The sequence below is a fragment of the Prinia subflava genome, chromosome 23 (genome assembly GCF_021018805.1).
Source record: "Prinia subflava isolate CZ2003 ecotype Zambia chromosome 23, Cam_Psub_1.2, whole genome shotgun sequence".
Classification (NCBI taxonomy): Eukaryota; Metazoa; Chordata; class Aves; order Passeriformes; family Cisticolidae; genus Prinia; species Prinia subflava.
Genome location: NC_086269.1, coordinates 1988592 through 2002518, shown reverse-complemented (window position 1 = coordinate 2002518; position 13927 = coordinate 1988592). Strand labels below are relative to the sequence as shown.

General features: G+C 39.4%; 1 protein-coding gene across 2 annotated transcripts in view; it reads right to left on the bottom strand.

Annotated features, from left to right (window-relative positions):
* The window catches only part of DSTYK (dual serine/threonine and tyrosine protein kinase), a 35870-nt gene that overhangs the window by 8011 nt on the left and 13932 nt on the right, over positions 1–13927 (bottom strand). For both annotated transcript variants that reach the window (XM_063418104.1, XM_063418105.1), the window contains exons 4-7: positions 10013–10275; positions 7943–8026; positions 5698–5874; positions 2364–2493 (exon numbers count right to left, since the gene is read on the bottom strand). In XM_063418104.1, coding sequence (XP_063274174.1) covers positions 2364–2493; positions 5698–5874; positions 7943–8026; positions 10013–10275 — 654 coding nt within the window. The remainder of the gene's footprint in view (positions 1–2363; positions 2494–5697; positions 5875–7942; positions 8027–10012; positions 10276–13927) is intronic.

The following is a 13927-nucleotide window of genomic DNA, read 5'->3' as shown; positions in this document are numbered from 1 at the left end:
TTCCCCCCTGGGAATTCCCTGCAAGCACAAATCCCTGCAAGGCACAAATCCTGGGAATCAGCCCCTTCCCAGCTGGGAATTCCCTGGAATCAGCCCCTTCCCCCTGGGAATTCCCTGCTGGGAATTCCCGGGAGTCAGCCCATTCCCCCCTGGGAATTCCCTGGAGTCAGCTCCTTCCCCCTGGGAATTCCCTGGAATCAGCCCCTTCCCCCTGGGAATTCCCTGCAAGCACAAATCCCTGCAAGGCACAAATCCCGGGAATCAGCCCCTTCCCAGCTGGGAATTCCCTGGAGTCAGCTCCTTCCCCCTGGGAATTCCCTGCAGGCACAAATCCCGGGAATCAGCCCATTCCCCCTGGGAATTCCAGGCTGGGAATTGGGAATCAGCTCCTTCCCCCTGGGAATTCCCTGCAAGCACAAATCCCTGGAGTCAGCCCATTCCCGCTGGAAATTCCCAGCTGGGAATTCCTTGGAATCAGCTCCTTCCCCCTGGGAATTCCCAGCTGGGAATTCCCTGCAAGCACAAATCCCTGGAATCAGCTCCTTCCCAGCTGGGAATTCCCCCCTGGGAATTCCCTGGAATCAGCTCCTTCCCCCTGGGAATTCCCTGCAAGGCACAAATCCCGGGAATTGGGAATTCCCCCCGGGAATGCCCTGCAAGGCACAAATCCCGGGAATCAGCTCCTTCCTCCTGCACATTCCCAGCTGGGAGGTGCCAGGTGAAATCCGGCCGGGAAACGCCGTGGAAATCTCCTATTCCATGTCCTATTCCTGAATAGGAACTCTGAATAAAGTGTGCTGGGTTAGGAAGGAATGGGACAGGAATAGGAATGGGAATAGGAATGGGAATAGGAATGGGAATAGGAATGGGAATAGGAATGGGAATAGGAATGGGAATAGGAATAGGAATAGGAATAGGAATAGGAATAGGAATAGGAATAGGAATAGGAATAGGAATAGGAATAGGAATAGGAATAGGAATAGGAATGGGAATGGGAATAGGAATAGGAATAGGACAAGGACAAGGACATGGAATAGGACATGGAATGGGACATGGGAATGGGAATAGGAATGGGAAAAGGAATGGGAAAAGGAATGGGAAAAGGAAAAGGAAAAGGAAAAGGACATGGAAAAGGACATGGAAAAGGACATGGAAAAGGACATGGAAAAGGACAAGGAATAGGACATGGAATAGGACATGGAATAGGACATGGAATAGGAATAGGAATGGGAATGGGAATGGGAATGAGAATGGGAATGGGAATGGGAATAGGAAAAGGAAAAGGACATGGAATAGGACATGGAATAGGACAGGCATTGTTAAGAGAGAAATCAAACCAGGAATAAGTTTAACAATAAACAAGAATAAACGATGGCCTTGCAAACAGACCAGATATTTTGGAGAAACAGAACTGTGAAAGATGTACTGCAGCAAAACCCAGGTGGGGGATTTTTAATAGATTATCTTAATAGATATTTTAATATCTTAATAGATATTTTAATATCTTAATAGATATTTTAATATCTTAATAGATATTTTAATATCTTAATAGATATTTTAATGACTGGCCTGGAAGCATTAGCAGCATTGTGTGGCAAAAGCTGATAGGCAAAAACCCACTTAAAACATGTTGTAATTAAGAAATTGATGATTTTGATGGCGTGAATTGCAACATGTGTACTGTTTATGAGACTAAAAATGGTGTCCTGGGGTGACAGGACATTTTCATGCTTTGTATCCCAAATCATGATTTTTTTTCTGTTCCCATGTTCTCAGTTTGTTTTGTCTATAGCTGAGCCCCTCTCCCGGCTGTTTGCTTTTGGCTTTGCTGCCAGCTTTAGGCTGCTTTGCTGGCTTTGCTCTCTTGCTTTCTGCTTTTTTGCTTGCTTTTTGCCATTTTTCTGCTTTTGTTTTTCCCCTTCTTTCCTTCCTCCCTTCCCTGAAGACGTCGGACCTGCTTCGGGCCCTGATTCAGGAACGTCAAGGGAAAACCCCCCGGATTCTGCACCTGAGAGAAGCTTTGGCATCTCCCCAGCAGAGACTGCTCACCCTCTCTTGGACTGCTGAAAACATTTGTTGTCATCTCAGACTGTTTTTCTTGTGTTGGGGAGTGTTTTTTTTGTTGTTTCTTAATAAACAAATTTTTTCCACTTTTCCTCTGAGGAAATTCCTCCCGAACCCGGTGGTGGGGGAGGGAGTTGTGGAGATTTTTCCCTAATTTATCCTAAACCAGAACAAACGGAAGGAAAGCCTTTAAAACGCCTCTCAGGAGCCCCATCCCTGGGTCGGAAAAAGGGGATTTTCCGAGGTTTCCTCCCGAATTTGCCCTAAACCAAGCAGGAGGAGCCCCAGGGAGCGCTCACCGTGCAGCAGCACGTCCTGCAGGGATCGGCTCTCCAGGGAGAGGCGCGCCAGGCGCGGGGCGTGCTCCTTCCTCACCCGCAGCCACAGGTCCTCCGTCCTCTCCAGGCGGCCCCAGTGGCCGTCCTCCAGCTAGGGGACACCACAGCCACGGTGTGACACGTGTTGGACGTTTAACCAACTCTATAGGGGTGTTCTGGACATTTAATCAACTCCATAGGGGGGTTCTGGACATTTAATCCATTGTTTATGGACGTTTTAGACATTTAATTCATTGTTTAGGGGTGTTCTGGACATTTAATCAACTCTTTAGGGGTGTTCTGGACATTTAATCCATTGTTTTGGGGTGTTTCATATATTTAATCAACTCTTTAGGGGTGTTCTGGACATTTAATAAATTGTTTAGGGGTGTTCTGAACATTTAATTCATTGTTTAGGGGTGTTCTAGACATTTAATCCATTGTTTATGGACGTTTTAGACATTTAATCCATTGTTTATGGGTGTTCTGGACATTTAATCAACTGTTTATGGGTGTTCTAGACCTTTAATCAATTGTTTATGGACGTTTTACACATTTAATAAATCACTTATGGGTGTTTCAGACATTTAATCAATTGTTTATGGACGTTTTACACATTTAATTAATTGTTTAGGGGTGTTCTGGACATTTAACCAATTGTTTAGGGGTGTTCTGGACATTTAATTCATTGTTTAGGGGTGTTCTAGACCTTTAATCAATTGTTTATGGACGTTTTACACATTTAATTCATTGTTTAGGGCTGTTCTGGACATTTAATCAACTCTTTAGGGGTGCTCCTTCCTCACCCGCAGCCACAGGTCCTCCGTCCTCTCCAGGCGGCCCCAGTGGCCGTCCTCCAGCTAGGGGACACCACAGCCACGGTGTGACACGTTTTGTATGTTTAACCAACTCTATAGGGGTGTTCTGGACATTTAATCAACTGTTTATGGGTGTTCTGGACATGTAATTAATCGTTTAGGGGTGTTCGAGACATTTAATCCATTGTTTATGGACGTTTTAGACATTTAATTCATTGTTTGGAGGTGTTCTGGACATTTAATTCATTGTTTAGGGGTGTTCCAGACATTTAATCAACTGTTTAGGGGTGTTTCATATATTTAATCAACTCTTTAGGGGTGTTCTGGACATTTAACCAATTGTTTATGGACGTTTTAGACATTTAATTAATTGTTTATGGGTGTTCTAGACATTTAATATATTGTTTGTGTGTGTTCTAGACATTTAATAAATCGTTTAGGGGTGTTCCAGACATTTAATCAATTGTTTATAGATTTTTATACATTTAGTAAATTGTCTAGGAACTTTTATACATTTATTAAATTGTTTATAGATGTTCTATACATTTAACCAATTGTTTATGGACATTTTACATATTTACTAAATCACTTATGGGTGTTCTATACATTTAATCAATTGTTTAAGGGTGTTTTAGACATTTAATCAATTGTTTAAGGGTGTTTTAGACATTTAATCAATTGTTTATGGATGTTTTATGCATTTAGTAAATTGTTTAGGGAGTTTTATACATTTATTAAATTCTTCATGGGTGTTTGAGACATTTAATCAATTGTTTAGGGATGTTCTGTACATTTAATTAATTGTTTATGGACATTTTAGACACTTAATAAATTGCTTATGGGTGTTCTATACATTTTATCAGTTGTTTAGGGGTGTTTTAGACATTTAATCAATTTTTATGGATGCTCTGTACATTTAATCAATAATTCATGGCTGTTCTGTACATTAAACAAATTGTTTACGGATGTTCTATACATTTAACCCATTGTTTATGGGCAGTTTTTTGCTCTTTTCCAGCTCAAACTCCCCTTTCCCAGCCTGAACCCCGAGCTCCAGGTCAGTTTTTTTCCCATTTTCCAGCTCCAATTCCCTCTCCCAGCCCCTCTCCCAGTTTTTTCCCCTTTTCCAGCTCAAACTCCCCTTTCCCTTTGCCAGCCCTGAGTTCCTGGGCAGATTTTTCCCCTTTCCCAGCCCCTTTTCCAGCTCCAATTCCAATCCCCTTTCCCAGCCCCTTTCCCAGTTTTCTCCCCGTTTCCAGCTCCAATTCCCTTTTCCCAGCCCCTCTCCCAGTTTTTTCCCCTTTTCCAGCTCCAATTCCCTCTCCTAGCTCCAGGTCAGTTTTTTCCAGCTCAAACTCCCCTTTCCCTTTTCCCTGCCCTGAGTTCCTGGGCAGATTTTTCCCCTTTTCCAGCTCCCATCCCCTTTCCCAGCCCCTTTTCCCAGCCCCAGGTCAGTTTTTTCCACTTTTCCAGCTCCAATTCCCCTCTCCTAGCCCCAGGTCAGTATTTTGCTGTTTTCCAGCTCAAATTCCCCTTTCCCAGCCCCAATCCCAAACCCCTGCTCAGTTTTCTCCCATTTTCCAGCTCCACTTCCCCTCTCCCAGCCCCAGGTCAGTTTTTTCCCCTTTTCCAGCTCCAATCCCAGCCCCAGGTCAGTTTTTTCCCCTTTTCCAGCTCCAATCCCAGCCCCAGGTCAGTTTTTTCCCCTCTCCCAGCCCCTTTGCCAGCTCCTGGGCAGTTTTTTCCCGTTTTTCAGCTCCAATTCCCTTTTCCCAACCCCTTTCCCAGCCCCAGGTCAGTTTTTTTCCCCTTTTCCAGCTCCAATCCCCTTTCCCAGCCCCTCTCCCAGCCCCTGGGCATTTTTTTCCCCTTTTCCAGCTCCAATTCCCCTCTCTCAGCCCCAGCCCTGAGCTCCTGGTCAGCTCCAGGTCAGTTTTTTCCCCATTTTCCAGCTCCAATTCCTTTTCCCAGCTCCTTTCCCAGCCCCAGGTCAGTTTTTCCCCTCTCCCAGCCCCTCTCCCAGTTTTTTCCCCTTTCCCAGCCCCTCTCCCAGTTTTTTCCCCTTTTCCAGCTCCAATTCCCTCTCCCTGCCCCTCTCCCAGTTTTTTCCCCTCTCCCAGCCCCAATCCCAGTTTTCTCCCTGTTTCCAGCTCCAATTCCCCTTTCCCAGCCCCTCTCCCAGTTCTTTCCCCTTTCCCAGCCCCTCTCCCAGCCCCTCTCCCAGTTTTTTCCCCTTTTCCAGCTCCAATTCCCTCTCCCTGCCCCTCTCCCAGTTTTCTCCCCTTTTCCAGCTTCAATTCCCTCTCCCAGCCCCTCTCCCAGTTTTTTCCCCTTTTCCAGCTCCAATTCCCTCTCCCTGCCCCTCTCCCAGTTTTTTCCCCTTTCCCAGCCCCTCTCCCAGCCCCAGGTCAGTATTTTGCTGTTTTCCAGCTCCAATTCCCCTCTCCCAGTTTTTTTCCCTTTCCCATCTCCTCTCCCAGCCCAGCCTTTCCCCTTGCCTGGCGCAGGGAGGCGGCGAAGGCCTCGTGGGAGCTGTTGAGGCGCGTGCGGAACTGGCTGCAGATGCTCTTGGCCAGCTTGGAGGCGCTGAGGCTCTCGATGGCGTCCTGGGCCACCCTCCGCTTCCAGTCCCCCGTGACGGCCGGGGGGCTCACCCAGGTGAGCCGCTGGATTATCTGGGAAAAGGGGAAAAAACGGGAAAATCGGGAATCCGCGGGCTGAAGAACCTGCTTTGTTCGTTTATTAATTGTTTAATTCATTAATTATTGATTCTCTGGAGCTGCTCCATCCCTGGAGTGTTGACGGCTGGGGGCTGACCCGGGTGAGCCGCTGGATTATCCGGGAAAAGGAGAAAAACCGGGAAAATCGGGAATCCGCGGGCTCGCTCCAACCCCGCATGAAAGAAGTCGCTGCAGAGAGGGATGAAGAACCCTCTTTGTTTGTTTATTAATTGTTTAAATCATTAATTATTGATTCCCTGGAGGAGGAAACTGTGGCTGCTCCATCCCTGGAGTGCTGATGGCCGGGTGAGCCGCTGGATTATCTGGGAAAAGGGAGAAAATCTGGGAAAATCAGGAATCCGCAGGCTCACTCCAATCCCCCGTGGGAAATTGGATCCCCCATGAGAGGAGTCGCTGCAGAGAGGGATGAAGAACCCTCTTTGTTAGTTTATTAATTGTTTAATTCATTAATTATTGATTCTCTGGAGCTGCTCCATCCCTGGAGTGTTGATGGCCGGGGGGCTCACCCAGGTAAGCCTCTGGATTACCTGGGAAAGGGAGAAAAAACGGGAAAATCGGGAATCCGGGGGCTGAAGAACCCTCTCCATTTATTAATTGTTTAAATCATTAATTATTGATTCTCTGGAGCCACTCCATCCCTGGAGTGTTGATGGCCAGGGGGCTCACCCAGGTGAGCCGCTGGATTATCTGGGAAAAGGGGAAAAAACGGGAAAATCGGGAATCCATGGGCTGAAGAACCTGCTTTGTTCGTTTATTAATTGTTTAATTCAGTAATTATTGATTCCCTGGAGCAGGGAATTGTGGCTGCTCCATCCCTGGAGTGTTGATGGCTGGGGGCTCACCCAGGTGAGCCGCTGGATTATCTGGGAAAAGGGGAAAATCCAGGAAAATAATTTCCTCAAATAATTCCTCAAATAATTTCCTCAAATAATTTTCTCAGATAATTCCTCAAATAATTCCTCCAATAATTTCCTCAAAATTCCTCAAATTATTCCTCAAATTATTTCTCAAATTATTCCTCAAATTATTTTCTCAAATAATTCCCTCAAATTATTTCTCAAATAATTCCCTCAAATTATTCCTCAAATAATTCCTCAAATAATTCCTCAGATAATTCCTCAAACAGAGAAGGAACAAACTCCAGATTCCTCCTCCTCCCTTCCCGGGATCCACACCAGGAGTGCAGCCCCTGGAATTCTAATTTCTAATTCTAGTTTCTAATTTCTAATTCTAGTTTCTAATTAAGGGTGAGGCAGAGCCATTTAATTACCCACTAATTACAGGAAGTGCCGCATCCAACACCTGGAATTTCCACACCCTGGCCCAGGAAAAAGCTGCTTCCCTGGAGATTTCTCCAATTTGGGAATTTCTTTTTGATTTTGGGAATTTGATTTTTTGGGAATTTGATTTTTTGGGAATTTGATTTTTTGGGAATTTCATTTTTTTGGGAATTTCATTTTTTGGGAATTTCATTTTTTGGGAATTTCATTTTTTTGGGAATTTCATTTTTTGGGAATTTCATTTTTTTGGGAATTTCATTTTTTTGGGAATTTCATTTTTTTGGGAATTTCATTTTATTGGGATCAATCCCCTCTGGATGAGGGAAAGAATTTGGAATTTGATCCCATTCCACCATCCCAGGTCGCCCCATCCAAGCCGGCCTCGGGCACTTCCAGGCATGGAAATTCCCAAAAATAAATTCCCAACTCCCAGAGGGAATTCAGGGAGCAGCTGAGAGGATTCTTTGCTCCAAAATTCCCTTTTTTCCAACCTGTTTGATCTGTTCCCAAAGGGAATGCAGGGAGCAGCTGAGAGGATTCTTTGCTCCAAAATTCCCTTTTTTCCAACCTGTTTGATCCGTTCCCAGAGGGAATTCAGGGAGCAGCTGAGAGGATTCTTTGCTCCAAAATTCCCTTTTTTCCAACCTGTTTGATCTGTTCCCAGAGGGAATTCAGGGAGCAGCTGAGAGGATTCTTTACTCCAAAATTCCCTTTTTTCCAACCTGTTTGATCTGTTCCCAGAGCATCCTGGTCACCGTCGAGCCCGAGTGGAAAGTCACCTCCACGTGATAAGCTGCATTCAGGATCTGGAAAAGAGGGAAAAAATGGGAATTCTGCCAGCTGGGAACTCAGTAAAGCCTGTGAGAACGGAAAAAAAAAATGGGATATTCCAAGAATCACTTGGATAATTGATTTACTGTGTTACCACATGGGTGGTTCTAGGCTGTAATTTGATTATTTTATAGAGATTTAGGAGAGAATTGATTTATTGTGTTATTTCATGTGTATTTCCAGGCTATAATTTGATTATTTTATAGAGATTTAGGAGAGAATTGATTTACTGTGTTATCTCATGTGTATTTCCAGGCTATAATCTGATTATTTTATAGAGATTTAGGAGATTATCTATTGTATTATCTCATGGGTGGTTCTAGGCTGCAATTTGATTATTTGATACAGATTTAGGAGACAATTGAATGTATTATTATTTTATAGAGATTTAGGAGAGAACTGATTTATTGTATTATCTCATGTGTGTTTTTAGGCTGTAATTTGATTATTTTATACAGATTTAGGAGATAAGTGATCTATTGTATTATCTCATGTGTGTTTTTAGGCCGAAATTTGATTATTTTATAGAAATTTAGGAGATAAGTGACCTATTGCATTCTCTCACAAGTGGTACCTGTTTGAGATAGTTGCTGGTGACGTGCATGGCACCGTCCCTGCCCCTGTCCAGAGTTCTTAGATAATAATTTTATTATTTTACAGAGATTTAGGACCAGAGTTTTTAGACCATAATTTTATTATTTTACACTGATTTAGGAAATCAGTGACCTGTTGTATTCCCTCACGCGTGGTACCTGTTTGAGATAGTTGCTGATGACGTGCACTGCGCCGTCCCTGCCCCAGAGTTTCAGATAATAATCCAGAGTTTTTAGACCATAATTTGATTATTTTATACTGATTTAGAAGGTAATTGATCTCATGGGTGGTACCTGTTTGAGATAGTTGCTGGTGATGTCTCCCCACCCCTGTCCATAGTCTTTAGACCATAATTTGATTATTTTACACCGATTTAAGAGACAATTGACCTGTTGTATTCTCTCCCGGGCAGTACCTGTTTGAGAGAGTTGCTGGTGACGTGCGTGGCGCCGTCCCTGCCCTTGTCCAGAGTCCTTAGATAATAATTTCATTATTTTATACCGATTTAGGACCAGAGTTTTTAGACCATAATTTCATTATTTTATACCAATTTAGGAGACAATTAATTTGCATTCTCCCATGGACAGTACCTGTTTGAGATAGTTGCTGGTGATGTCTCCCCACCCCTATCCATAGTCTTTAGACCATAATTTGATTATTTTACACCGATTTAGAAGGTAATTGATCTGTTGCAGTATCTCACAAGTGGTACCTGTTTGAGATAGTTGCTGGTGATGTCTCCCCACCCCTTTCCATACTCTTTAGACCATAATTTGATTATTTTACACCGATTTAGAAGACAATTAATTTATTACATTGTCTCCCAGGCGGTACCTGTTTGAGATAGTTGCTGGTGACGTGCACTGCGCCGTCCCTGCCCCTGTCCAGAGTCTTTAGATAACAATTTCATTATTTTACACCGATTTAGGATACCATTAATTTATTATATTGTCTCCCAGGCAGTACCTGTTTGAGACAGTTGCTGGTGACGTGCACGGGGCCATCCCTGCCCCTGTCCAGAGTCTTTAGATAATAATTTCATTATTTTATACCGATTTAGGACCACAGTTTTTAGACCATAATTTGATTATTTTACACCGATTTAGGATACCATTAATTTATTATATTCCCTCCTGGGCAGTACCTGTTTGAGATAGTCTTTAGACCATAATTTGATTATTTTACACTGATTTAGAAGATGATTTATTGTATTATATTCCCTCCCAGGCAGTACCCGTTTGAGATAGTTGCTGGTGACGTGCGTGGCGCTGTCCCTACCCCTGTCCAGAGTTTTTAGACCATAATTTGATTATTTTATACTGATTTAGAAGATGATTTATTGTATTATATTCCCTCCCAGGCAGTACCTGTTTGAGATAGTTGCTGGTGACGTGCGTGGCTCCGTCCCTGCCGCGGGCCGGCGGCGCGGGGCCCTCCCGGGACCGCTCGAGGCTGCGCAGGCAGCGCTCCAGGGTGCCCACGCAGCTCTCGCGCAGGTAGTCCACGGAGCTGGTCAGCCTGCTGGCCACGGCCTGGTTCAGCCGCGAGATGATCAGCTCCTGGATCTGCTGCATGCAGCGCTGCACGTCCCGCGAGCTGACCGGCTCGCCGTTCTCGGGGATGATGATGTCTGTGGGGAGGGAGCGTTTATCTAAAATTATTGTTATTTTCACCAAGATTTTTATGATTATTTTAGCCAAGATTATGATCATTTTATCCAAGATTTATTAATTATTTTATCCAAGATTATGATCATTTCATCCAAGATTTATTAATTATTTTATCCAAGATTTATTAATTATTTTATCCAAGATTTATTATTTATTTTATCCAAGATTTATTATTTATTTTATCTAAGATTATGATCATTTTATCCAAGATTATGATCATTTTATCCAAGATTTATTAATTATTCTATCCAAGATATGATTGTTTTATCCAAGATCATCATTTTATCCAAGATTCTCATCATTATCGGGCTCGCCGTTCTCGGGGATGATGATGTCTGCGGGGAGGGAATTGGGAGATGGGATGGGTGGGAGAAGGGTAAAGTGCTCCAGAGGTTGTTTTATAAAAAAGGTTTTCCCTTGTGATCCCATAGATGTGTTGTTATTGTTTTATCCAAGATTTATTGGTGTTTATCTAAAATTATTCGTATTTTCGCCAAGATTTTTATGATTATTTTAGACAAGGTTATGATAATTTTATCCAAGATTATGATAATTTCATCCAAGATTTATTAATTATTTTATCTAAGATTATGATCATTTTATCCAAGATTTATTAATTATTTTATCCAAGATTATGATCATTTCATCCAAGATTTATTAATTATTTTATCTAAGATTATGATCATTTCATCCAAGATTTATTAATTATTTTATCCAAGATTATGATCATTTCATCCAAGATTTATTAATTATTTTATCTAAGATTTATTAATTATTTTATCCAAGATTTATTAATTATTTTTTCCAAGATTTATTATTTACTTTATCCAAGATTTATTAATTATTTTATCCAAGATTTATTAATTATTTTATCCAAGATTTATTAATTATTTTATCTAAGATTTTGATCATTTTATCCAAGATTTATTAATTATTTTATCCAAGATTTATTAATTATTTAATCCAAGATTTATTAATTATTTTATCCAAGATTTATTAATTATTTTATCCAAGATTTATTATTTATTTTATCCAAGATTTATTAATTATTTTATCCAAGATTATGATCATTTTATCCAAGATTTATTAATTATTTTATCTAAGATTATGATCGTTTTATCCAAGATTTATTAATTATTTTATCCAAGATTTATTAATTATTTTATCCAAGATTTATTATTTATTTTATCCAAGATTATGATCATTTCATCCAAGATTTATTAATTATTTTATCCAAGATTTATTAATTATTTTATCCAAGATATGATTGTTTTATCCCAGATTCTCATCATTACTGGGCTCGCCGTTCTCGGGGATGATGATGTCTGCGGGGAGGGAATTGGGAGATGGGATGGGTGGGAGAAGGGTAAAGTGCTCCAGAGGTTGTTTTATAAAAAAGGTTTTCCCCCATGATCCCATAGCTGTGTTGTTATTGTTTTATCCAAGATTTATTAGCGTTTATCTAAAATTATTCGTATTTTCACCAAGATTTTTATGATTATTTTAGCCAAGGTTATAATTATATCCAAGATTATGATCATTTTATCCAAGATTATGATCATTTCATCCAAGATTTATTAATTATTTTATCTAAGATTATGATCATTTTATCCAAGATGATTAAATATTCTTTTATCCAAGGTTATCATGATTATTTTATCCAAGATTTATTATTTATTTTATCCAAGAATTATTATTTATTTTATCCAAGATTTATTATTTATTTTATCCAAGATTTATTATTTATTTTATCCAAGATTTATTAATTATTTTATCCAAGATTTATTAATTATTTTATCCAAGATTATGATCATTTCATCCAAGATTTATTAATTATTTTATTCAAGATTATGATCATTTTATCCAAGATTTATTAATTATTTTATCCAAGATTTATTAATTATTTTATCCAAGATTTATTATTTATTTTATCCAAGATTTATTATTTATTTTATCTAAGATTATGATCATTTTATCCAAGATTATGATCATTTCATCCAAGATTTATTAATTATTTTATCCAAGATTTATTATTTATCTTATCCAAGATTTATTATTTATTTTATCCAAGATTCATTAATTATTTTATCCAAGATTTATTAATTATTTTATCCAAGATCATCATTTTATCCCAGATTCTCATCATTATCGGGCTCGCCGTTCTCGGGGATGATGATGTCTGCGGGGAGGGAATTGGGAGATGGGATGGGTGGGAGAAGGGCAAAGTGCTCCAGAGGTTGTTTTAAAAAAAAAGGTTTTCCCCCGTGATCCCATAGATGTGTTGTTATTGTTTTATCCAAGATTTATTGGTGTTTATCTAAAATTATTGTTATTTTAGCCAAGATTTTTATGATTATTTTAGCCAAGATTATGATCATTTCATCCAAGATTTATTAATTATTTTATCTAAGATTATGATCATTTTATCCAAGATTTATTAATAATTTTATCCAAGATTTATTAATTATTTTATCCAAGACTTATTAATTATTTTATCCAAGATTATGATCATTTCATCCAAGATTTATTAATTATTTTATTCAAGATTATGATCATTTCATCCAAGATTTATTAATCATTTTATCCAAGATCTATTAATTATTTTATCCAAGATTTATTAATTATTTTATCCAAGATTATGGTCATTTTATCCAAGATTTATTAATTATTTTATCCAAGATTTATTAATTATTTTATCCAAGATTTATTAATTATTTTATCCAAGATCATCATTTTATCCCAGATTCTCATCATTCTTGGGCTCGCCGTTCTCGGGGATGATGATGTCTGCGGGGAGGGAATTGGGAGATGGGATGGGTGGGAGAAGGGCAAAGTGCTCCAGAGGTTGTTTTATAAAAAAAGGTTTTCCCTCGTGATCCCATAGATGTGTTGTTATTGTTTTATCCAAGATTTATTGGCGTTTATCTAAAATTATTGTTATTTTAGCCAAGATTTTTATGATTATTTTAGACAAGATTATAATTATATCCAAGATTATGATCATTTTATCCAAGATTATGATCATTTCATCCAAGATTTATTAATTATTTTATCCAAGATTTATTAATTATTTTATCCAAGACGATAATTTCATCCAAGATTATCATCATTATTTTATCCAGTATTAATTATTTCATCCACAATTTTCACCATTTTATCCAGAATTCTCACCATTTTATCCAGAATTATTTTATCCAATATTATTAATTATTTCATCCATGAATCTCAGCATTTTACTCACCATTCTCACCATTTCATCCACGATTATTTGATCCAATATTATTAATTATTTCATCCACGATTCTCACCATTTTACACGATTTTCACCATTTTATCCATGACTATTTTATCCAGTATTATTAATTATTTCATCCATGATTCTCACCATCTCACCCACCATTCTCACCATTTCACCCACGATTATTTTATCCAATATTATTAATTATTTCACCCACCATTCTCACCATTTTACCCACCATTCTCACCATTTCACCCACGATTATTTTATCCAATATTATTAATTATTTCATCCAGAATTCTCACCATCTCACCCACCATTCTCACCATTTTATCCACGATTATTTTATCCAGTATTATTAATTATTTCATCCA